Source organism: Lycium barbarum, chromosome 12, assembly GCF_019175385.1.
Source record: "Lycium barbarum isolate Lr01 chromosome 12, ASM1917538v2, whole genome shotgun sequence".
Lineage (NCBI taxonomy): Eukaryota > Viridiplantae > Streptophyta > Magnoliopsida > Solanales > Solanaceae > Lycium > Lycium barbarum.
This window is the reverse complement of record NC_083348.1, coordinates 5,656,655-5,681,476: the sequence shown is the minus strand read 5'-3', so window position 1 is coordinate 5,681,476 and position 24,822 is coordinate 5,656,655. Positions and strand designations below refer to the sequence as shown.

At 38.4% G+C, this 24,822-nt stretch overlaps 2 protein-coding genes across 2 annotated transcripts; one reads left to right on the top strand and one right to left on the bottom strand.

Moving 5' to 3' along the window:
- The first annotated feature begins 15,907 nt into the window (after nt 1–15,907).
- On the top strand, nt 15,908–21,231 carry LOC132625027 (thioredoxin-like protein YLS8). Its single transcript, XM_060339790.1, has 2 exons — nt 15,908–16,157; nt 20,714–21,231. The coding sequence occupies exons 1-2, from the start codon at nt 16,038–16,040 to the stop codon at nt 21,020–21,022; spliced, it is 429 nt and encodes a 142-aa protein (XP_060195773.1). The 5' UTR covers nt 15,908–16,037; the 3' UTR covers nt 21,023–21,231.
- A 325-nt stretch (nt 21,232–21,556) lies between these two features.
- Nucleotides 21,557–23,921, bottom strand: LOC132625026 (chaperone protein dnaJ C76, chloroplastic). Its single transcript, XM_060339789.1, has 4 exons — nt 23,430–23,921; nt 22,706–22,962; nt 22,436–22,619; nt 21,557–22,259 (listed from the first exon to the last, which is right to left on the bottom strand). The coding sequence occupies exons 1-4, from the start codon at nt 23,772–23,774 to the stop codon at nt 21,648–21,650; spliced, it is 1,398 nt and encodes a 465-aa protein (XP_060195772.1). The 5' UTR covers nt 23,775–23,921; the 3' UTR covers nt 21,557–21,647.
- Between the last annotated feature and the right edge of the window lie 901 nt (nt 23,922–24,822).

Below are 24,822 nucleotides of genomic sequence, written 5' to 3'. Positions count from 1 at the left end.
GATCTAGAGACTGATTTTCGGTTACATTAAGACATGACTTCTAGTACGGCATTGATATTTAAATTTCGTAGGAATACACATACTATTCCATTCAAAAACACTGTCAAAACAGGAACTCAAAACAATATCCAATCATCTGATTTGGTCACAAAAAAACAGAAACGAACATAACAGGACCTCAATAGATGGTTTTTCTCAAAATGGGTGCAGAATTTTAAACTAAAGAAAAATAAGAATAGGGTTAAATTTTACCTCTTGTTGGTGCAATGAACTGAGCGTCGGGGTCTCGGATCTACCCTCAATCTCAAAGTAACCAGCCGGATCGAAAGAGAAACCACTCAATATTTTCAAAATATTCTGAGATATAGTGATAAAAAAATGTATCTATTTCAAGAGGAGTTGATGCGACTGAAAAAAAGTGTCTTGTAAGGGAATTTGTAGATCCCAGATCTTGTTTTTGTCTAAAGTTGATTAGGTTTTTGCTAAAAATCCTCCGCTCCAAAAAGGTAGAAACGTCCCCTTTTATGGGGAAATTTGAGGAGAGAGAGGAGCGAGTGAGGAGCGTGGAGTGGGGTAGCGGCGGTGAGTGGAGGGGAGCGGGGAAAGGGGTGACGGCGGTGAGTGGAGAGGTGGGGTCGTCGGTGAGTGGAGGGGAGCGGGGAAAGGGGTGAGTTGCGGCTGGTTGAAGGGAAAGGAAAAAAAATGAAAGGGAGGGGTAGGGATTAGGTTTTAGAGTGAAGGGGAAAGGGGTTGGGCCGGACCGGGTCGGGTCGGGTAAAAAAAATGGAATTGGGTTGGACGGTGTGGGCTATGCTGAAAATGTGGGTTGTTTATTTGGGTAGGGAAATAATATTGTATTTGTATTTCGGGTCATTAATTTGGCTGAAAATTGTTGATCTTTCCTCCTTTATTTAATTATTGTTGGGCTTCTAATTTAATAACTAGTACAACATATATTATGCGAAGACAATTAATATGTAGAAAAATAAAGATTTTGCAAAGTGTTGTTTTGTAATTAATTTAACGATTCCAAACCCGAAAAATGAAACGATGACGAACATTTAAAATTTGTGATAAAGTAATGCTCGTAATATAGAAAATAAAAGTAGCGAAAATAATAGTAGTGAAAATAAAGTATTTAGCTCGTCAGTAAATTTAGACGCCCGAGTGAATAAAATTAAATAAAGGAGGGACAAAATTGGGTGTCAACAACTGAAATTATCAAGTGGTTAGATGCCGGTGTTGTGTATTAGTGGATATCTCTTAGGTTAGCCTGGTTCAATACGGTCCCAAAAAGGGTGGAATCACCATGGTGGCAAATGCTAAAAATATATTGATCCCCACTCGCACGGTCACTGGATGGCGGGTTTGCATGGATTATAAAAAATTGAACAAATGGACCAAAAAGGACCACTTCCCAATGCCATTCATGGATCAAATACTTGATAAGCTTGCGGGAAGGGATTATTGTTACTTTTTTTTATGGCTATTCCAGGTATAACCAAATCACCATTGCCCCCGAGGACCAAGAGAAAACCATTTTCACTTGTCCTTATAGGACCTTTGCTTTTAAGAGGATTCCCTTTGGGTTATGTAATGCACCCACAACTTTTCAACGTTGCATGATGTCCATTTTCTCCGACATGATTGAGAAGTCCATTGAAATTTTCATGGACGACTTTTCCGTGATTGGGGATTCTTTTGATGAGTTCTTGGAGAATCTTGCCCAAGTATTAAAAAGATGTGAAGAGACGAATTTGGTTCTCAATTGGGAGAAATGTCGCTTCATGGTCAGAGAAGGAATCATCTTGGAACATAAGATTTCAGAAAAGGGGCTTGAGGTTGATCAAGCTAAAATTGAAGCTATTGCCAAGCTTTCTCCCCCAATCTCCGTCAAAGGTGTTCGTAGCTTCAGCTTTCTCCCCCAATCTCCGTCAAAGGTGTTCGTAGCTTCCTTGGGCATGCCGGATTTTATAGAAGATTCATCAAGGATTTCTCAAAATAGCCAACCCTTTATGCAAGTTGTTGGAGAAGGAGTCAAATTTTGTATTTGATGACGCTTGCTTGAAGGCATTTGAGAGCTTGAAATAGAGACTCACATTGGCTCCTATCATCATTGCCCCGGATTGGTATAAGCCCTTTGAGTTGATGTGTGATGCAAGTGAATTTGCCATGGAGGCCAGTCTTGGCCAAAAGCGTGATAAGATCTTCCTTCCCATCTACTATGCAAGCAAGACTCTAAATGGTGCCCAAATGAATTACACGATCACCGAGCAAGAGTTGCTTGCTATTGTGTTTGCTTTCAAGAAGTACCGGGCTTACTTGTTGGGAACCCATGTGGTTGTTCACACTGACCATGCGGCTCTTCGTTACCTCATGACCAAGAAAGATGCCAAGCCGAGGTTGATACGTTGGGTCCTTTTGTTGCAAGAATTTGACTTTGAAGTCAAAGATAGAAAAGGTTGTGAAAATCAAGTGGCGGACCATTTGTCTCGTCTTTAAGAGGGTGGGCGTCCATTAGATGGCCTAGAATCAATGAGTCATTCCCAGACGAGCAAGTAATGATGGGGTCACATGACATGATCCCTTGGTATGCCGATTTTGCTAACTTTCATGCTAGTGATATTATGCCAGATGATTTGAACTTCCATCAAAGGAATAATTCTTGAGTGATGTCCGAAAATTTTATTGGGATGAGCCATATCTATTTCAGGTTTGCGCCGACAACATCATAAGGTGGTGCATTCCCGAAGTGGAGATGATTCCTATCATTGAGGCTTGTTATTCTTCACCCGTGGAGGGGTATCATAGTAGCTCAAGAACGGCGGCTAAGGTTCTTCAAAGTGGATTTTATTGGCCAACAATCTATCAAGATGCACATGACTTTGTGAAAGCGTGTGATCAATGTCAAAGGCATGGGGCATCTCAAGAAGGCATGAGCTACCATTGACACCGATTCTTGAAGTTGAATTGTTCGATGTTTGGGGCATTGATTTTTAGGGTCCATTTGTGAGTTCCTACAATAACAAGTACATTCTTATGGCAGTGGACTATGTGTCCAAATGGGTGGAAGCCATCGTGCGCCCTAATAATGAAGGAAGAAGTGTCACCGCATTCTTGAAGAGATATATTTTCTCAAGGTTTAGAACTCCAAGGGCAATCATTAGTGATGGGGGCTCTCATTTTTGCAACAGGTTATTCAAGACTCTTCTTGAGAAGTATGCAGTCAAACATAAAGTTGCCACCCCGTACCATCCCCAAACAAGTGGACAAGTTAAAGTTTCAAATAGGGAGATCAAAAGCATACTCTCCAAAACAGTGAATGCTAATCGGATCGATTGGTCAAAAAAATTGGATGATACTTTATGGGCTTACCGAACGGCTTACAAGACACCAATTGGCATGTCTCCTTATTAATTGGTGTTTGGAAAAACTTGTCATCTTCCGGTGGAACTTGAACATAAGGCGTTGTGGGCATTGAAAAATTTGAATCTAGACTGGGGTGATGCCTCAAACTTGAGGATGGAACAGCTTAATGAGCTTGATGAATTTTGATTTAGAGCTTATGTTAGCTCTTTACTCTACAAGGCCCGCATGAAGCACTTCCATGATAAGAAGATCTTGCTAAGAGATTTTATCCCTGGGGATCACGTATTGTTGTTCAATTCAAGGCTCCGGTTGTTTCCCAGAAAGTTGAAATCCAAGTGGCCCGGTCCCTTTGAAATAACATAAGTATTCCCACATGGAGCAATTGAAATTGCTTGTCCAAATGAAGATCGTATTAAATTGAACGGGCAGCGGGTGAAACAATACTTGGGCCTTCCAAATGAGTTGAATACGAAGAGTATTGAGGAGATCTACCTCAATGAACCATGAAAGGAAGGTAACAACGTCGTACCGCGACGAAAAATCAAGCGCTTCTTGGGAGGCAACCCAAGCTTTTACTTTTATATGTATGTTGTTTTTACTTTTATGATGCCTTTAATGTGTGTTTAAGTGTGTAGGAATGAGAGGGAATACACTTAAAAAGAGAAAAATGGCAAAGTGTTCTGTGACAACACCTGTAGCATCACCTACATCTCGCAGGTGATGCATGCGGGTACCACCTGCGTCTCGCAGGTGGTGCAGGTGAGAAGCTCAGAATTGAAAAATTCTCTGTCAGAAGTTGCAGACTAATGTCACCACCTGCGGTTCGCAGGTAGTGTCTGAGACAGCACCTGCGTCTCGCAGGTGCTGTAGGTAAGTGAATAGGCGCGGGTTAGTCCGCCCAGCCCGACCTGCGACCTTTTATTTTTAAATCGTTCCCACGTCTTTTCAATCCCAACAGTTACCATTTTTTCCCTCTTCTCAAACCACAACCATTTCCTTCTCCTCCTCTATAAATTCTTTTTCTCTCTTCCAAATTAGATCATCATTCACACAAGCAAATCATAACTAGGGTTTCCTAAAGTTTTGAAAGTTACAAAGTTACTCATTTTCTGCAAATTGTCTTCGAATCTCAGGTATGCAAACTCTACTTTTCTCTCCCATTAGTGCATGGTAACTAAGTAGTTGTTCAAACTTTGATTTGCAATCCAACCCTAAGCACGAACTGTCGATTGCATTTGTTTTTCTTGTACCCAATTGTCTTTTGAATGATGTGGGTTGGTTGTTAAAAATAGAAATTGGGGAATTCTTGAGTACCCAATATAGAGTGTCAAATCGTGATTATGGAGGGTATTTATTCATGTTGGGTTTGATGAAATTGGGGAATTCTTGAGTACTCGTAGTCCTAGAGGATGTGTTATTCATGAATGCCCACAACGTACTTGAAAAAAATGCTTGAATGACTCTATATGCCTTGAAATTATGAAAATGAGTAATTTTGTGGAAAAATTGGGGAAGTCTTGAGTACCCAAGTGTCACTGATCATTTTGGAACCCCTAGTGTCCCCAAGACTCTAAGAATGATAGTATTTATCGAAGGGATGAGTTCAACGAACTCATAGGAATCTGTCAATTGAACAAACCATCTTTGTTCGAATAAGTTTGTGGCTTTCCCCAATGATAGACGGCATGACAACCTTCTTAAAGGAAATAGTCATATGTATATGAGTGTGTATGTGTATAAGATTGTGTATGTGTTGTTATTGTTGTTGTGCATTAAAAAAAAACCACAAGAAGAAGAAAGAAGGAGAAAAGGCATTAAGGAAACACCTGCGAGACGCAGGTGTTGACAGAGAATTTAACAAGAAATGGAATTCAGGTGTCAGCACCTGCGACATCACCTGCGGTTCTCAGGTCATGCCTGTGTCCCGCAGGTGCTGTTCGCAGCTGCTGACATCCTTTACTGCCTTGTATTGATTCAATTTTTCATGTTTCGTTCTTGTGTTTTTTTCTTTATTATTCTTTCCATTATAAAGAAAAACCATAAACATTGGGTATTTTGGTGGCGTTTTTGCAGGATGACAAGGACAAACAAACAAAGGGACAAGGGTAAGAAATAACTCAAAAGGCCCCTGTAGATACTGTCCCCCAGTCTGAAGAGGGACGACATGTAGCCCTTCACCAGAAGTTCTGGAAGGTCTTGAGAGGGGTAGAAGAAGGGAAGCCGAGGGAAAGCGGTTCACCATCCGAGGTTCTAGGGAATTGTATCTAGCCTAGAGGATGATCAAATCGGATGGCAATGAAACTCGGGGGTTCACTGCGAAGGGGCGAGTATCGCTAAATGGGTTGCAGGACATGTGTCCGGGGATTATTCGTAAATTAAACACATTACGATGGACCTACTTCTAGCAACCCGACGAGTATTGCCCAGCTATTGTGAGGGAGTTCTATGCTACTTATGGGGCTCTGTTGAATGCAAAGCTCGGTCGCCGCACACCTAAAAATAATCTTGATCATCTAATCTAGATTCCGGTATGAGGTGTGGATGTTGATTGCTCGCCCGATAAAATTAATGAGATTATCTTTGAGCAAATAGAAGATGACCTAATTGGTGGATGGCCCCCGCATACTTCCGAATATGATGAAGGATCAAAAAGCCAGCAGACTAGCGTACTTGAGTGGCATCAGTTATTGCATCCGGCACACCAGAGTAGATTGACCCAGCAGTTGGTATTCATAAGAGCACCCTCAACCTTGAGGCGAAATTCTGGCTATCTCTAGTTTCCTTAAGGGTGAAGCCATCAAAGAATGACATCGATATCTCCCTTGAGAAGTGTATCCTGATTGCTTCCCTCATGTCCGGGTTTATTGTCGACGTGGGGCTGATTATAAGGAAGAACTGAAAGATCGTGCCACACAAAAAAATACTTCACTCCCCTACCCATGCCTCGTCACAGAACTATGTCTGAAGGCAGGGGAGCGTACGATTGATATATGGGTCATTTTCCTTCTTCTCACTCTTATATGTATATCCTTGTAGCTGTGGATTATGTATCAGGGTGGGTTGAAGCAATTCCTACCAAAACAAATGATGCTCGTATCGTGTGTGATTTTCTTAGAAAAAATATTTTTACTAGATTCGGCACACCACGAGTCATCATTAGCGATCAAGGGACTCATTTCATCAATAAGCAATTTTCTTCGTTGCTGTCAAAATATGGTGTGACTCATAAAACAGGAACACCATATCATGCTCAAACTCAAGGGCAAGTTGAGGTATCCAACCGCGAATTAAAAATAATACTTGAAAAGAAGGTTTGAATCTCAAGAAAAGACTAGCCTTTAAAATTAGATGATGCTCTATGGGCATACCGAACGACTTTCAAAACGCTAATCGAAACATTTCCGTATAGATTGGTCTTTGGAAAAGCTTGTCATTTAACTGTTGAATTAGAACACAAAGCCTTTTGGGCATTAAGAGCACTAAATTATGAATTAACCTCTGCTGGAAAAAATAGATTTCTCCAAATTAATGAATTAGAAGAAATGAGGTTGGGAGCCTATGAAAAAAAGAGAATTTTTAAAGAAAAAGCAAACAAATGGCATGACAATTTGATCCGACCAAAGAGTTTTAAAATTGGAGACTTGGTACTTCTTTATAATAGCAGGCCGAGGCTATTTCCAGGAAAACTAAAATCCCCGTGGACAGGTACCTACAATGTTACAAATGTCACTTCATATGGAGCTATTGAAATTCAACAGATCAGTGGCGGAAACAAGTTTAAGGTAAATGGTCATAGGCTGAAATTATATTTTGGAGGACAATTTGAGGAACAACCATCGGTGACTCTGATTAAGTGATGAATCAAGAAGTCAATAAGTCGACCTGGCGACATTAAACTCAGAGCTCCTATTTCCAACCCGTAGCCATTGAGGGTGAAGCAATGGAACCTCATAAGTCCAATATAAATTTGCATCAATAAATTTCTTAACCAATTAATCTGGTTAATATCCAGGTTAGTGTACAACCGGAGCATCTCATGAAGGCCTCTACAAAAACAAAGTCACCTACAAAGGAGTAATTCCATGGTGATCGGTATGCCTAAGTAACTAGTTGGTTAACCAATTTACTGTACAAGTTAATTACTAGCTCAGGTAATTTTTTGGTTTATAATAAACCAAGATCAAATAACTAATAACGTCTTGAATTAGTCAGTCTAATATAGACATGTGAGTTCACAGTTATTTTAAGCCTATAATATAGGTGTATTTCTTTTTAAAGTATGTTTTTGTGTGCATGTGTGTGTGTGTGTATATATATATATATACATATTATTTAGAACATAAGTTTTATTTTATCTTAAAAAAATGGAGGTGGAGTTGGAGGACTCGTTTAAGCTGATTTTCATCTGGAAGAATGCAAAGCTCAAGTGTGGGGAGACTTTTTGGATCTAATCCACCTGTTTTTGTGTATATATGCATATGCTACTTCTGTTTAGGCTATATAAATATATGTCTATATTTTTGCAGTAGGTGAAAAAGAAGAGGAAATCTGGGAAATACTTTAATACCTCAAAATGGGTAGTATTGTATTCCTCTCTAACAATGATTAGGAACTAGTAATGGGTATCTTTTTCATGGGACCAAGAACTTAAACAAAAGTTTTTTCTTTATATAAAACTATGTTATGGCATACATAAGGTGTGGGACTGCAGTTTCTTTCAAGCTTTCTTCTGTAGTTGTAAATTTGAAAGCCAAAAATATCTTTACTTTATTATATATGTATTTCTTTAAACTTGATCTTGTTGTAGGTATTTTAGTTTTAAAAAAAAAGTTTTTTACATTATGTTCAAGATTATTTTCTTTTTACCTTCACCAAATGATTTTCATGTCTATGATTTTGACTTTGTGAAAGAAAGAGCAATCGTCTTCAACTCAAGAAATCATTGGAATTGAGAAAAGTTATGATCACCAAACAGGAAGAATCACTCTATTAGCTAGAACTTGCTCTTAATGTTTTTCAAGGCGAAATAATGGATGACACTTATTTTTGAAAAATGATATTAGGGCTTCTTTCAAAGCCCATTTTTACCCAAGCATACACATTTTCCCTTTTAGAACCCTTCTTTGAGCCATAATTTTTTTCTCTTTTTTGGACACCATAATATTCAACATATATGTGTGTATATACATATATACGCATACACACACAGAGATCTCCTAGTTCTTCCAGCTATAAATAAATGAGCAGAAACCAAAAAAAGGAAGAAAGTGAAAGAAAAACAATGGGGGTTGAGAAAAAAAAATTGTGAATATACAAGTCTTTGAGACATTGCAAAAGAGGAGAAATGAAAATCAAGAAAAGTTTATCAAATGGAGAAATTAAAAAAAAAAAAAAGAGCTTTATATATCTGCTCCATGCTGGGAGAAGAAAAGTCACTATTAAAATATTCTTACCTTACCAGCCCGAATCCTGACATTATAAGCCAATAAAAGTCCTAAGATGATTTCAGAAAACAGTGTCGAATCTATATTAGTGGAGATAAACATAAGGAGCAAGCCTATGGACAAGACTGTGATACTCAATGAATAAGTGATCATAAATTTATCAATTCTAAAAGATTCAGGGGAAAAAGAATGCAAGTTCTTTCTGATCAAAGAGGAATTCAGAAATCAGGAAAAATATTTGGTGAACTTAAAAAGGTTAGATTATATTGAGCATTATGAAAGAAATTTATTTCTGAATAATCTTTCTATCCTATAAAGATCATTGATTTTTAAATGTTTGGAAATTATCTTTTTCCCCGAGGACGAGCGAAAATTCAAGTATGGTGGAGTTTGATGGATATAAATTATTCATGATATTTTGTATATAAAAATAAGTTTTTAAATAAAACATGAATAAATATATCCTATTCTCGCATATTTTCTAACAAATTCTACAGGAAGAAGAGTAATGCAGAAGAATAGAGAAGAAACAAATTGTCTAAGAAGTAAGCAAAGAATTCAATAGGTGCAACCACGAATTCATAAGTCATAACTGTGGAGTTTTACATGTGGGAATTACAAAAGATAACATTGGGAAAAGTTGCATAATCTCACACCCGTCAAGTGTTGAAATCCACGGGTGTCACCGCTACTTTCATACTCACACCCGTCAACTATGGGCATTAAGAAAGAAGTTGCATAATCCCACACCCGTCAAGTGTTGAAATCCACGGGTATCACTGCCACTTTCATACTCACACCCGTCAACTATGGGCATCAAGAAAGAAGTTCCAAAATTCACGGGTGCGACTACCATTGTTCTATTCTCTTTTCTTTCCCTTGTAGTAATATTTCTCCAAGTCTTCCAATAATTCTAGTTTCTTAAATTCATATTTTCTCTTTTCTAACTCCATAATGGAGTAATCTCTTTTTGTTGGGATAGTTGAAGAAACTTGGTGTAATGTTATATTATCTTATTTTAGTTATTTCATCTTGATATTATTTAAGTGTCATACTTTGTGTTGGAATGATATGTTCTACTAATCATTATTGTTACTCAGTATATTTTGTGTTATGATTATAGTTATATTAATTTTTACTTCTAACAAAGAGGGAAATTAAAATACTATAATAATCGCATAAAATATATATGTAATAATAATTTTTAGTCATCTATTATTCCAAATCTTTGAACTTGGTTCTTTTAATCCTAATTCTCACGGACGGGTTATTCCAAGTTAGTTATTAGGTTTAAATCTTTATCTTATTTCTTTCCGTCCTAATTGTCACGGAGGGACAATCTCAAATAAGTTTATTGATTTGAGGGATCTCTATCTTATTTCTTTCAATTCTAATTTTCGCGGAGGGATTATTTCAAATAAGTTTATTGATTTAAGGGCTAATCGCAAGAGGTCTTTATTCCTCATAACACAAATCAAGTCTAGGAACTATTTCTACTATTTGTAAAATTTACTAAAAAAAAGGTTTTATTGTCATATATACACTAAGTGGATTCAACGACTCCAACTCTTTCTTTTAAGATAATATTTTGAAAATTGTTTCTTTTGTTAAAGTAATTTACAAATTTAAGTTACTACTCTACTTTCATCAATCTGATTCTCTCAAATAGCAGCAAAAATACTACAAGTCTGTAGCATAGGTTTTCCAATCTCTGTGGGACGATATCTTAAACTATATTAGAATTTGACAGAGTACGAGCGAAATTTCCTATGCACTTTGGCCTCGTCACAGCCATTCGAGTAGACTTGGCAAAGGTCATGGAGGATATTAATGGGCTAAAAATCCCTGATATGGAGCCTAGTGCACCTATTCTACCATCGGGCGCGGACCTGTTCTCTACTGGGCCCACCAGACCACTGGATGATGAGATGCCTGAGAGGGTAGAGGAGAATGTGGATGACGAAAAGGAATCTGAAGAGGAGAGTGAGGAAGAGCTAGAGGATGAAGGTGATGTTGACCCAGCTAGCGAGAGATTAGCGAGAGCCCGTAATGAGGCATTTGCAGCGGGTGTTGATGAGGAAGACATAGACACCTTTGTGGGATTGCAGCAGTCCCTTGAGGCACAACTTTGGGTTGGCAGCACGAGGTCTGATACGGTGCCCTCACACCCATATAGGGGATGGAGCTAGTACTTCCTCCGCTCCCCATGCTGATACACCACTCCCACAGCTAGTTGGTCCTGAGACCTGCACACCTCCAGCTATGGAGCCTTTTAGTGGTGACCCTGCTGATACGGCACCCGTGATGGTTCCACCTTTGCAGATGCTTCCAGCTGATTAGACTCCCCCCACAGGGATTCTCACTCGGACGCTTGACGCGTCCCCAGTGAGCTACTCACCTTTTGTTTTACAGTTAATGCATTGGGGACAATGCATGCCTATTTTGTTGGGGGTGGGGTTAGCTCATGTTTTATGTGTTGGATGGTGGTTATTTTTGTGGATATTTTTGGCGCTCTTGGGTTTTCTTTACCGGTGTTCTTTCCCAAGAGTTTTTATTTTCTGTTGAAACTGGAATGTTTAGTTAGTGTGGATTGTATCGTTTTTTTTTATTGGTTATTTTCAATATAGCAAAGTATCTTGACTTATATGGTGATGGTCTAATCAGTTTTTGGCATGTATATTTTTTCATCTTGTTTTGATAATAAACCTCTAAAAAAAAGGTTTTTAGTGTGCATAAGTTCTTAAAGGGAATAGCATAATTGACTTGACTCATTTGGCGACATACTGCTTACTGAGAAGTCATCTTTGGTTGGCCTGTTGAGAAGTAATTAGAAAATAGTGAAGTAATCCATGTGCCATGTGTTGTGAGGTGTTGTCATTCAAGTCTTGTACATAAATGTGATCTAGAACATTCCCGGAAAGTGTGATTTGAAAACGCAAACATTGGCTAAAACGCCTAAGTTTGGGGGTGGCGGTTGGCAATTGGTGAGGTGGAAGTGATTAAGAGGTGAGAAGGCTATATATATATATATATATATAAATAAAAAAAATGAATAAGTGTGTTGTATATAAATAATCTTTTTTGTAAATAATGGTTGTGACTAAAATTTTGTGAAGGAAGCGTGTTTGGTATTGCTTAGGGAGGTTTCAAGTCACTATTATCCAAAATACATCCTACCTTGACCGTCAGCCTTCAATACAACCCGCAAGTCCTAATTGATTTTGAACAAGATGTGTTTACATTAGTGGGGAAATACTTAAAGGGCAAGCTTATGGCATTGCATTTGTGCACTTGTACATGTTCTTTGTGAGTATGAGTTGTTCTCTTCTCTTTCGTCTTTTGTCCCATTTGTGGTTGTGAATATGTGTGTTTTGGGACTTTCGTTGGTAGTTTGTGAGGGCATGTGGATTACAAAGCTTAATGAAAGTATTGCTTCTTGGCTTAGAATTCGAGGTCACTTCCTTAAAGCTACTAATATTGTGTCACCAAGTGAGGCGTTTAGTTAATGCTCAACCTTTGATCGAATGCACCATGTTTTGCAAAAAGAAGAATGAGGGGTAATCATATCTTGAATGCATGCTTGTAACTTATCACTATCACCATCATAGCTATTACTAACTTTGAAATACTTGAACATTTGTCATATGTTATAGTTTTGTTTGAGTTGCTTGAGGACAAGCAAGAGTTTAAGTTTAGGGGTGTTGATGTGCCGTGAAATTACGACACATTCGATGCTAATTCTTTAGACTTTTGTGACTCTTCAAGTACTTTTGCTATTGCTTTTCTTGTGTTTTTGTCATTTTGTAGGATAAGATGTTCGGAGTAGTATAATGGAGCAAAATGGAGCAAAACAAGCCAAAGATGAAGGAAAGCATGACATGCGGTTCGCAGGTCATACATGCAAGGCGCAGGGTGCACGCAAAAGGTGACAGTCATGTTGGACAAATTGGAAATTAGAAGCAACACCTACGAGCAGAACCTGCGAGACACATATTATGCCGCAGATGCTGTCACTCCTTCAGTGAAGAATGCAACACCTGCGAGAATTTAGCATCACCTACGGTTAGCATGTTGAACCTGCGACACCACCTGCGGCTCTCATGTGATGCACGCGGGGGTATATTTGTCCAAAGCTGGTGCACGTTTTTGGGATGTTATAAATACACTCCTAGGGTTTTGAAAAAGGGATTCATTATTCAGTTCTCGCCTCTTAGTAGTAAAGCATTGAATACATTGAATATTGGTTGTTGAAGGCTTTTAAGGGGAATCTTCCACTTTTTTTTGTCATCTTCCATAAAACTCTGTAAGCATTATGACTACTTTATTTACCTTTGTCTTTTACTTAATGGAAATGAGTAGCTAAACCCATTAGCTAAGGTTGTGGGACCAAATGTGTTAGTTATGTGATTGAGTTTCATATTTAAACCTTATTTATATGTTAATGGTGCATTCTATCAACTCTTCATGCCTTAATGTCTCTTAATGGTTGCAAACATTATTTGTGCCTAACTATTTTTACTTTGCTTGAGAAAGAAAGTGAAAGTTAGGAAAAGAGTTAGATAGCAAGGATTTGGGTCATTAAATCCATCTAATAGCTTGAGCTAAAGATAGGAAGGCTACTTGAAACATATTGGGTGTTCGCATTCTCCACATTCTAAGGCTTGAGAAAGCTTAGTAATGATATTTATCAATTTGGTTGAGAGACTTTTGATAAAATTACGTAGCCCATGTTTAATCACATCTAGACATTTAAAGAAGTTGAATTGATACCCATTTGCATTACCTTCCATTGGAACCGCAACCTTAGTCCCTTTACCAATAGTTTACATTTTATAACAACAACTCTTAGACATTAATGGTCAAACTTCAAACCAATCATTATTATCTTCCCCTCTCCCTTGAAATATAGACTAATAGTCGAGTGTTATACTTAACAAGTATATTTCTTCATTGTATTCTCGGTGGGATTCGACCCCAACCTTGTTGGATTTTATATTTGACAACGACCGCTTACTCCTGATATTAAAGGTGTAATTTGGGCATATCACACAACACCAACCACTCCGCACACAGCCCAGAGATGGTTCCATATCACTAGCCATTCCGCACACAGCCCAGAGATGGTTCCATATCACTAGCCATTCCGCACACAGCCCAGAGATGGCTACTATATCAAGTCTGTCCAAAATCTCGGATGTTTCCTTCTCATTTATCATCATCAGTACCAATCACAGATCATATCAATGTATCATGGAAATGAGTATGAATGCAATGCATAATATCAAGATCAAGTGTAATCACATCAAATCCCAATCGTGCCTCTACATGGACATATATCACAATATCAATACTGAATCAAGTTCTTTCCTTTATCAATGATAATGTCAAGATAAGTGAGAGACAGCCGTATCACAACCACAATATGGAAACTAAGTAACAAGTCCAATACCACACACATGGCAACAAGTCAATACATAATAAGAGACGATAAGCCCATAAATCAACAACAATATCAACCTAAGGATTCTATACCAACTTCATACCCGAAGGCCTAACATGCTTTCTCCGTCAGTAACTAACTCTACATATGCTTTGCTAACTGAAGTCTAACAAAAAAGGTAAGCTGTAACCTACCTCACTGCCGAGCTAGTGCCACAAATAATCAGATCTGAGCCTTTCCCTTCCGAACAGCCTTTGAATACTCAAAATCTAGCCATTATCGAATTCTAAGTTAGTAACGGGAAACAACGGTATCCATATGCTATACATTCGTTCGAATAAAAAACAACTAAGGAAAAGAGTGAAATCGGGTCCATAAGGGTAAAACGGGAATTTCAAAGATGGAATAGGTAACCCAACGTTCTAGAAGTCCAATTCTACTCTCCAATTGCTAATTTAGCTCAAGTATTGGTCAATTTCATTATTCAAAGCAAAACCCCCAATTTAGGCATAAACCATAGCTTTTCCATATTCAATTTCTCAACTAGAATGAAAGATTCAAGCCTATTGGTTACTAATTAATGGAATTCCATGCTTAGATTAGTCAAATCCATCAATTAATCTCACATTTGAAGCCTAGAATTCAAATAACAAAGTTAAGGTTAAGACTCATCTTCTTCCATTAGTTTTCTAGATTCCCACCATTGATTCAAGCTTAGGAAAGATAAATAATGGATACCAAGATTAGAGAGACTTACCCTAAGAAGAATCCACTCAGAAAAACTTCAAATCGCCCTTGAGACACTTAGGAGAAATAATTTTTGGGAATGGGAAATGAAGGGTTTAACTTAGCATTTAATGAATTTTGGAACAGCAATTTCCGCCGCTGCGGAAAACGTCTGCTACCTTGCATCCGCTCCAGCAGAATACCGTCCGCTGGAGCGGACTCCCAAGGAATCCACCTTTCCGCGCCCGCGGGCCAGGCCTCATCGAGACGGGTCAGTCGGGGCGATGAGGCCTGGTTTGCGGGGGCGTATCGAGTCTCGCTGGGGCGAGACACCAGACACCAAAATTTTCCTGGTTTTTCACCAAGTCTTTCCCAAATCCTGACAATCACCCGAGACCTCCCAGATACAAACTAGACATGCACACACACATAAAAACACGCCACGGACTCACTCGTGGTCTTGGAATTTCCATCGGAGGTCTATTTGACTGGGTCAACACCCCATGAACAAAAACCAACTTTCCAACCAATAACCCAAAACGCTCCCTAGTCCCTCGGGAACTGAACTGAACATCCCACCAAGTCATATCCGGACCTCACAGAATCGATGAATTTTCAAAAATGGTCCGTCTACCCAAAAGTCAACTATCGGTCAACCATTTTTCACTTTAAGGTTCTATTTCTCATAACTCATCATAAAACTCGCCCGATTACCTTGGGAACCGTGCCACCCATCCTAGCGGGTCAAAATCGTACTAACATGGCTCGGGGAAGGGTCAACGGGGGTAAATGGGTCAAAAGCACTATAATGACCAAACGGGTCGTTACACGCGAACCCGCTTAGTTTTCAACCTTCTTTTTTTGTTTTTTGTTTTTTGGAAGTATAATAATGCAACATAAGCGCGTGGGAAAAGAGGAGTGGCAATAGGAAGAGCCTTTATGTGGCAATTTAATCCCCCCTTGGGTCTTACACCAATCGAAGAGAAGGAAAACCCAAACCCTTGGTTGAGGTAGAGAAAGAAAGAAAGAAAAGAAAGAAAGAAAGGAAGGAAGGGAAGATGTCGTACTTGTTGCCACACCTTCACTCAGGATGGGCTGTGGATCAAGCCATTCTCGCTGAAGAAGAGCGCCTTGTCATTATTCGCTTCGGCCATGACTGGGACGAAACTTGCATGCAGGTATTATCCAATCTTTGTTTTAGGGTTTATTATTGCTTCCACCAATAATTTTGCTGGTTTCTTAGGAAAACCTTAGGGTTTTGTGTATTCTTGATTGCTCCACTTTTAACTGATTTCACCATTAAACCCTTTTTTATCTCAGTTTTGTGGTGAGGTGGACCTCTCGAATTTGTCCTTTTTTTTTTTTTTTAAAGATTTAGAAAAGAAGGAAGAAGTTTTGGCTATTGCAGAGTTTTGTTTGTTTAATTGTTAGGATAGTCAATTAGTAGTCTATAATGTTTCTTCATATTTGAATTTAGATATATAATTGTGATTAACGGATGGAAGCTGGGAGTTAATGAATAATGAAAAAATGTAAAGGACTCTACCTTCAGAAAACAGAGAAAGGAGGTTAAGGAAATAAGATTTTTCTTCATTCAACATGGAAAATAATCTCTGGTATTTACAAGCAGTAGCTAAATTGGACAGCTGGAATATTCCAATGTATTTTCCTAGTTAACTTAATCTAGGACTTAAGTTAATAAAATGAAACTTTTGGAGACTAAAATAACTAGTTGGAAGACCTCTAATTAACCCGAGCATATATATCTGATTCCTAATCTACTTGCAATTGCTACATCCAATCCTCATTAGGTGACCTTGTCCTCAAGGTTGGAAATGAATCGTATAGTGATAATCAACTTGCACCCAACCGGTGGATTTTTCATGAAGGTTGTAGATGTCATTGTTTTTAAGGCCATCAAATGCTACAAGCAGCTGTAGTAGCGCCACTTGTAAGCAGGGTAATATGGGTCCCAACAAGTATTGGTGAACATATGAGAAATGTCACAACCGTCTAAGGTTACTGATACCAGACATGAGAAAGCCGTCTGCTCCATTTAAGGTTACTGATAGCAATGAATCACTGCTGAACCCTACACCATCATAACCCGATTTGGTAAATAATAGGCATGTGAATTCCGTGTTGGGTGAGCATTTCTGGATGGATCGACATAATTCCATCCTCCATTCGTAAGCGAACCCCCTGGTGTAGTCATAGGCGTATGACTTGAAAACAGTTTTTTCTTCAGTGAAAACCTTCTCATAAAACCCCAAGTGGCTTTCTAATACATCTATAGCCGCTTAGGACTTAAGTTAACCAAAGAAAACTTTTGGGTGGACTAATATAACTAGTTGAAAGACAACTAATTAACCCGAGAATCTAAATCCGATTTCAAGTCTAGCTGTAATTTCTACGGTCAATGACCAGTAGTGGAGGAAAAATGGGCACGTTGGGTTGGATTCAGACGGCTGGACATAACCATCCACACCCCGTCGCGGCGTCGCCCATGTTTTAGATGGGTCAAAGGTGGACCGGGTGAAAAGCTGTTTAGTTAAAGCCATTTTGACTCATTTTCTTGTTTCATCTAGTTCGCAACTTTCAAGAAATCGAATTGAAAATCTGTAACAAAGGAAATGATAAGAAAGAAGGAGTTTTACTGTTCAACCCATTTCTCCATTCATTTTGGAAGCAACTTTCAAAAGGTGAATTTCTTAGTAACACTGGTGTCTGGGCCAGCTTGTGGACACCTCAACTATTCCACCATGTAACTCTCCTCCAAGGCTTTCAAAAAGTTCAATTCATAAACAAAAGAAATGAAGTAGCTTTGACAAAGAGGTTTTACTTTTTGTTTGCAGTCGATGACAACACCATTTTGAGATTGAAACGACGAGCAAGGCCCTTAAGTGGAGATTCGGTTTTGGAAAGAGAAAGTAGAAACAGGAAGTAGCTTTGAGGAAAGTTTCACCACGTCTAGCAAGCTTTGCGAATAAGATGCTGGTGGAAGTTGAAGAAAGAGAGACTGCTGGACTTGTATCTCTTTCCAGCAAAAAGAAGGCAATTTTTTACCCGTGAATGACAGTGACCTTTATTTAACCCGTGAACTGCCCAATTTTAGGTGGGTTAAATATGGGCTCAACCCATAGTTGGCCCATTTTAATGTCACAATACCCAAACTGTTTAAATATAGGCGGTTTGGGTGGGTTACCAAAAAATGGGTCTTAATTGCTAGTACTAGTTGCAACTTGCAACTATCATAAGCAATAACAACTGAATTTATAGCTGAAATGTAGAAATAACTAAAGAAGACAAAACATAGTGAGAGCTCGATCATTGAAAAATAATAGATCGTAATCGATTACAATGAAAAGATTAGGAGAATGGAGAAGAGAAGAATGAGGAAGAAGAAGAGTTCAAGCGAACAAATGAAGATGAAGAGAGGAAAATGAGAGAGTGAGGAGGAAGGGGATACCAGAATTCCATTATAACTGCCTCCCTTCCTCCAGCTGCTGCTTCTTTTAAATTAGCTAGGATCAATTCAAGAAGTTTCTGCTCAGTAATGAAATGCTAATCTCAGCAGTTGGTTATGTTTCATGTCTACTTTGACTTCTCTTTTTAGATAATTCGACTTCCCTACATTGACATATTACAATCCAATCCCCTGAAATAAATTCTTGTCCTCAAGAACTAATAGCAAAATTTGGTAACCTGGTCTAGGTGAAATTGAAATCTCCCAGTTGGAGTTTTCTAGAGGTAAGTTCGACCATTGCACCAGCACCTTTGCCACTTCCAAGTTCCCCCTTTTGACCCACTGTCTCTGCGAGATTGCTACTGGTTGAACCACAAATTGCCCCATCTTCGTTGAGCACACATATATATGCAATAAAGGGTGTACTAGGGTCAGAAGGGTAAGGGTAAGTCCGATCTGTATGCCACCTTGCCCTTTCCAGAACCTTGAATGGCCATATAACTTGAACTTAAATTTTCTGGATAATTTATATTTTCTTAATGTCTGTCTATAAATTCTCATTCAGATTTGTGGTGCATCTGCATAAAATGACATTCTTTCTCGTGATCTTCTTTTGATTGTCTTTCAATAGCTGCTGTGTCTGTTGCCTTTTGGTTAAGAAATCCACTGCTGCTGGTATATAAGCTTCTAATGAGGTCCAATTTATATCTTGAGAGGTGAATACACATACCATATTTCAAATGGTGTGAAATTCAAATAGTGATGGAAGTTTGAATTGTATCACTTTAGCTAAACCAAGCCATTGCTCCCACCGGGCCTATGAGCTGTCAGACATCTCATATAGGTATCAGTACATCTATTCACTCTCTACGTCTGTCCAAATGATTGATGGGGATAAGCGATGCTAACATAGTTGTGTTCCCATTAACTTAATGTAATAATTCCTGCCAGCAGTCAGTCAAAAATTGACCGTCTCTATCAGAAAGGATTGTATCAGGAGTTCAATTTAGTTTCTGTACTCCCTTAGTCATCCTGTCTACTACCACAAAGATGACGCTCTTTCCTTGTGATTTAGACCTCTATAAAGTCTGCACAAATATGCTCTGCTTCGAAGCCTGGTCAGGAATGGGGAAGAGTTATAGAAGCCCTAGATAGTATGTTTCCTTTCTTGCTTATCTGGTGCACTTCCCAACAGCTCATATTCGATTTCACATTTTCGTTAAGCTCATCTGAGGAAATGCTCCTAAATCTAAACGTGCCTACTTGACACAAGGGTCCACCTACTGGTGAGTCATGTAGTTGGTTGAGTATTTGATGCCTTAAGTTTCCTGTATTTCCAACATGCAATTTTTCTTCTCTTCTTGGTACTACAGATTGTAAGCTCCACTGCTCTGAGGCTGTAGAGTGAACTAAGTAATTAGGTCTGTAGTCTGCTGCTCCTTCATACTGATGTTGATTCTTTTGTATCCAAGTAGGTACAGTGACTTATGGCCTGTAACCTTCCTTCAGTCTCTTTGTATCCTCATTTCTCTTTGAGAGCAGATCAACAACTCTATTTTCAGCTCCCTTTTGTATTGGGTCTCATAACCCAAACCAAGTAGCTTAGTGAGCCTTTTTTGTTAAATAGCAGTAATGACCTTCTGTTCCACCAAATACTTCGGGTATGGTGATCAGTTCTTATAATGCAGATACCGCCTCCACTTTTCTACAGCATTCAGTGTTGTCATAAACTCTTTCTCATATTTAGATTTTTCTGGTCTCTAGGTGCTTGAGCTTACTCAGAAATGCTATTAGCCTTTTCCTAATACAGCTCCTATACCAGATTGGCATACGTTAGTTTCCACCAGAAAACCTGATTAATGTCAGGTACTGTCAGAACAGGTGCTTTAGTCAGTGACTGTCCAGTTTAATTGGATGTAGATTGTTTATTCTGCTGTTAACTTTTTTTTTTTTTTTTTGGTTTCTCCACTTCAGTATCTTCTCACATCCGCTGTTAGTGATATCTTCCCAGACCTCTCCTTTTTTGGGTGGTTGGCAGGTTGTTGCTAATATCGGCAATAGTGGTATTTTTAATTGATTCATTACTTTGCAGTAACGTAACATCATTTGGCTTCTCTCTTCTCGTGAGGAGAGTTGGAGTCACGGTGGCATATTTATTCTCTCTCACGCCCTCTCTTTTTTGTTTTATATTTATTCTCATTTTCCCCTTGCTATAAAATTTGTAAAACTATATTTGGTTTGAGCTGGTTATTTCTTCTGGCATTTCAGATGGATGAGGTGCTGGCTTCAGTTGCAGATACATTAAAGAATTTTGCTGTCATATACCTGGTGGACATCACAGAGGTCCCTGATTTTAACACGATGTACGAGTTGTACGATCCATCCACTATCATGTTCTTCTTCAGGAACAAGCACATCATGATTGATCTTGGCACTGGAAACAATAACAAGATCAACTGGGCACTCAAAGATAAACAAGAGTTCATCGATATTGTTGAGACAGTGTACCGTGGTGCACGAAAGGGTCGTGGTCTGGTCATTGCACCAAAAGATTACTCTACCAAGTATCGTTACTGAGTGTTTGTTGATATTGTATTTTGGTTGTGGAATATGCTGCACTTTATGACTGAACTGTTATATACAGTTGCTAAAACGATTTCCCATTAAGCTGACTCAGTTGCTGTCAAGCTCCAAAAGTGTATAATAACTTCCCATTTGTTGCAAGTGGAAAGACCTCAACTCTTCTTAAAACTATGTTATGATCAATTATATGGACCTCTCTGTAATTGTGGTTTCGGCTTCAATATGTGCCAGATGATACAAGTGAACAAGTCAATTAGGGAGATGATTTAACTATTCAGGTAGCTATTATTCTCTCTACAACGTACTGATTTCAATTAATTCTGTTAATGCTACGCTAACTCATAGAGAATAAGCATTTTCCATCCGCAGTTCCAATAATGGTGTACAGTCGGATCAGGGCATTCTATGTTATCTCTTAGAGTTTTACCTAGTAAACATGTAAAAATGGAACAATCTCAGAAGTGAAGCTTCGTTTTTCCATGAGCAGGCTTTGAGGCCCTTGGGACAAGAACTGATTAGACCAGATGATAACTGTAAGAACTGATTGGACCATATAATAACTTTACATTTATGTTACAAGATTTATCTGTCTGAACTTATCCTCCAGAATGAAAATTCACTATTTCCTGTCCTTCCCAAACAAACTATGAATGGACCCTGCGAGTTCCACTAGAGCCATACCAATCATATACCATGTAACAGCTGCCAGAATGGACTTCAGCCATGAGCTATTGACAATGTCTAATGGGAGAGGGCCACCAATATGATCGTCGAGTGTAACAGTCGCTTCTTCTCCAAGTTTTATCCAAACTATAATTGCTGCTGCTGTTGCTGTTGTGAATGGCACTCTCCAGAGCCAGGGATTGTCTTGATGTTTCTCCTTAGGTGAGAAAACTTCGTCATAGAATTCCACCGGTGCTTTGGGAGAGGAAGCATTCGAGGAAACTTCATCTACCAGACTAGTGTTTGTTACTTCTGGAAGTGCAGCAGTTGATGGAGACCAATACTCGTCGTTGCACCTCTGATTAACTGTTGCTTTGACCTGTTTCATGGCCGCTGCAGCATCTCTGAGCTTCTTAACATCGGGTTCAATTAGCCTTCTCCTAACTGGAACCAAAGCTTGGTCCGTTTCTGCAGTTCCTGCAACAGGTGATTGCCAGTAGAACCAATTTGACATTGCTCGGATTGCTTGAAATGCTGACATTCGTTCTTCTTTTTGCACATCTGAAGCCTGAAATATAGTAACAGTTCTATGATCAAACGGAAGTTCCCCTGGTTTGCCATAACGCTAACTAAATTCCTTTTTTTTTTTTTTTTTTTTTTTTTTTTTTTTTTTTTTTATTTGTATCGCATTTGACTTATCAAAAGAACAATTATGCTAATATATATTATTAATAAAAGCCTTACCTCAGGATTTGTCTTGGAAGCTTTGTTCAAAGCATCTTGATATCTGCTTTGAAATTTTTCTAGATCATCAAATATATTGGAGGTGCGAGCACCAACTGTATTTCCAGCACCAATTCTAACTTTGCCTCGTGGCTTCTTGGACATTAGGAATTCAAGTGCAGCCAAATTTGACCTCTCAACAACCCTATGAAAACATGTCAGAAAGAACAGCAAGTTAAAGATTATCAAACAACAGTTATCTTAGAAGTCCCAAGAAGTAACTTGTCTTACGAGATGCAATCAACTGGACATGCGTCTATGGATTCTTGAATTTTGGCTTCTGGATCAGCCCATTGAGCAATAACTCTGGCTCTTCCATACGCAGATTCAACAGCAAATGTCTTTTCAGCCAATAAAGCACATTTTAAGCAGCCTACACACTTTACTTCATCAACAAACACAGCTTTTTCTTCATTCTCTGGACCACACCATGCTGAATATAAAGGTTTCCCTGTGTAGCCCCTTAAATCTGCTATTTTTGTCAGATCCTGCATCATATTTTCCACCAATAGGATTGATTACAAGAGAAACATCAAAAAGAAAAACATATCAACTGATTTTGGTCTTTTAAGAGCTTAAGCTGACTTCTTTAGGATAATACAAGGTAACAAGGAGAGTGGTGAAAAGAGTACATAAACTTTTTATTGCACTCCTAAATAAGAATTATAGTGGTGGTATCACTCTCCCTGTTATACTGGTGGAATCAACAGTGAATTTAGGATTTAGAGTAATAAAATGATTCTGATCTTATTATACGCGTACGTTTTAAAAGACTCTCTTTTGCTTATGTATGCACAGTTCAATTGGAAGCAATAGATTCAGTTCAACCCACAGAACATGTACATGTCCTAGATCCGCATCAGGGTGGAATATCAGCGATTTATATACTAAATAAAATGATTTAGCAAAGAAACATTCAAGACTGCTACTTTTTCCACCATGTATATGGACTGACCTTATCGTAAGCCATACGTGCAATAGGATCAGAAAGAAGAGCATAAGCTTCATTGAGTATAATAGCCATGTCATGGCCCGTTGGTCCAGCGATATCCGGGTGGCATCGCTTCTGCAGCATCCTATAGGCCAGCTTAATCTGAGCCTGGTTAGATGAACTCTCAACTCCAAGAAGATCATAGAGGTCAAAGTCAGTGATTGAAGAAGTATGAGCTCTGCATATGAGAGAATTATTAGTATTATTGTCACGGTATTTCCATGAATTTGCAAGAGGAGCTCTTGGATTTGGAAGTTTGTTTATGCTTTTTGTGGGAATGGTTTGAATGGGCAGAGTAGAAGAATGCATTTTTCCTACTTGGTCCTCTGAAGCAGGAGGGGGGACAGGAAAAAGTGGCAAAAAAGAGTAAGGTCTTCTTCCTTTTGGCTAGGGGCAGATATTTTTTTGTGTGGAAAGATATTTGCATATTTCACATCACAAGAGAGATTGAGAAGTTTAAATCTGCTTCCAAAGTGCCAAAACGTCCCAAGACTTTATAGTCACACTTGTCAATTTGTTTGGCAGCCACATAAATCTATTAATTAGATTAAGCTTTTAGACACGAAAAAGAAAAAAGAATCCTTCGTTTTAATTTATGTGTCTTAACTTTTTTTTAGTCTATTTAAAAAAAATTCACCTTTTATTTTAGCAAGTTTTAATTCATACATTCTTATTTTATCCTTAGTGATATTCTTTTATAGGAATGACATGATATGATTAAGAGAACAATAATTCAAAGAATATTTTAGATACATTATTCATTATCTTTAGTTTAAAATCACAGAATTCAAAAATCTTCATTATATTCTTAAACTTTGTACTCAATCAAACTAAGACACCGATGAAACTGGAGTATTTGATTTAAATAGTTTAGATTACTTCAAAAATAACTTACTCACCGCGTGTGAGACTAACCAATTAGTCATCTCTTGTTCCTAAAATGAAAGCTCTGTCGCTTCAGTAATTTTCAGCAGAATTAAAATTTTGTTAAACCCTATTATTGTAAAAGATTGTAGGTTAACTAGCATAGAAGTATACAGTTAAAGTAAATAGAGAAGAAGAAATAACACAAGGATTTCACGAGGTTCGACTAAGCTTACGTTCTCGGTGCAGATTTAGAGAGAGTTTTTCACTATGAATGAGACAAAGAGATCTCTAATTACAACCCTTTTTATATAGAGCACTAGAGGTGTCAAATGAGCGTGTTGGATCATGCTTAACTTAGTGATGAAGCAAATGGGTCATGCTTAACTTAGTGATGAATGCTTGACTTAGTGAAGATAGAAAGTGGGTTGAATTTGATGATTAAACTAGGCTAAGCTGACAATCATTTTAAATGGGTCACGCTTGAATGGGT

Excerpts from the sequence above, each read along its gene's own strand:
- LOC132625027 (XM_060339790.1), top strand. The coding sequence starts at position 16,038 with ATGTCGTACTTGTTGCCACACCTTCACTCAGGATGGGCTGTGGATCAA. Across the intron at positions 16,158-20,713 it reads GGGACGAAACTTGCATGCAG|ATGGATGAGGTGCTGGCTTC; the intron begins GTATTATCCAAT and ends CTGGCATTTCAG.
- LOC132625026 (XM_060339789.1), bottom strand. The coding sequence starts at position 23,774 with ATGCATTCTTCTACTCTGCCCATTCAAACCATTCCCACAAAAAGCATA. Across the intron at positions 22,963-23,429 it reads CACGTATGGCTTACGATAAG|GATCTGACAAAAATAGCAGA; the intron begins GTCAGTCCATAT and ends AATATGATGCAG. Across the intron at positions 22,620-22,705 it reads TGTCCAGTTGATTGCATCTC|GGTTGTTGAGAGGTCAAATT; the intron begins GTAAGACAAGTT and ends ATGTTTTCATAG.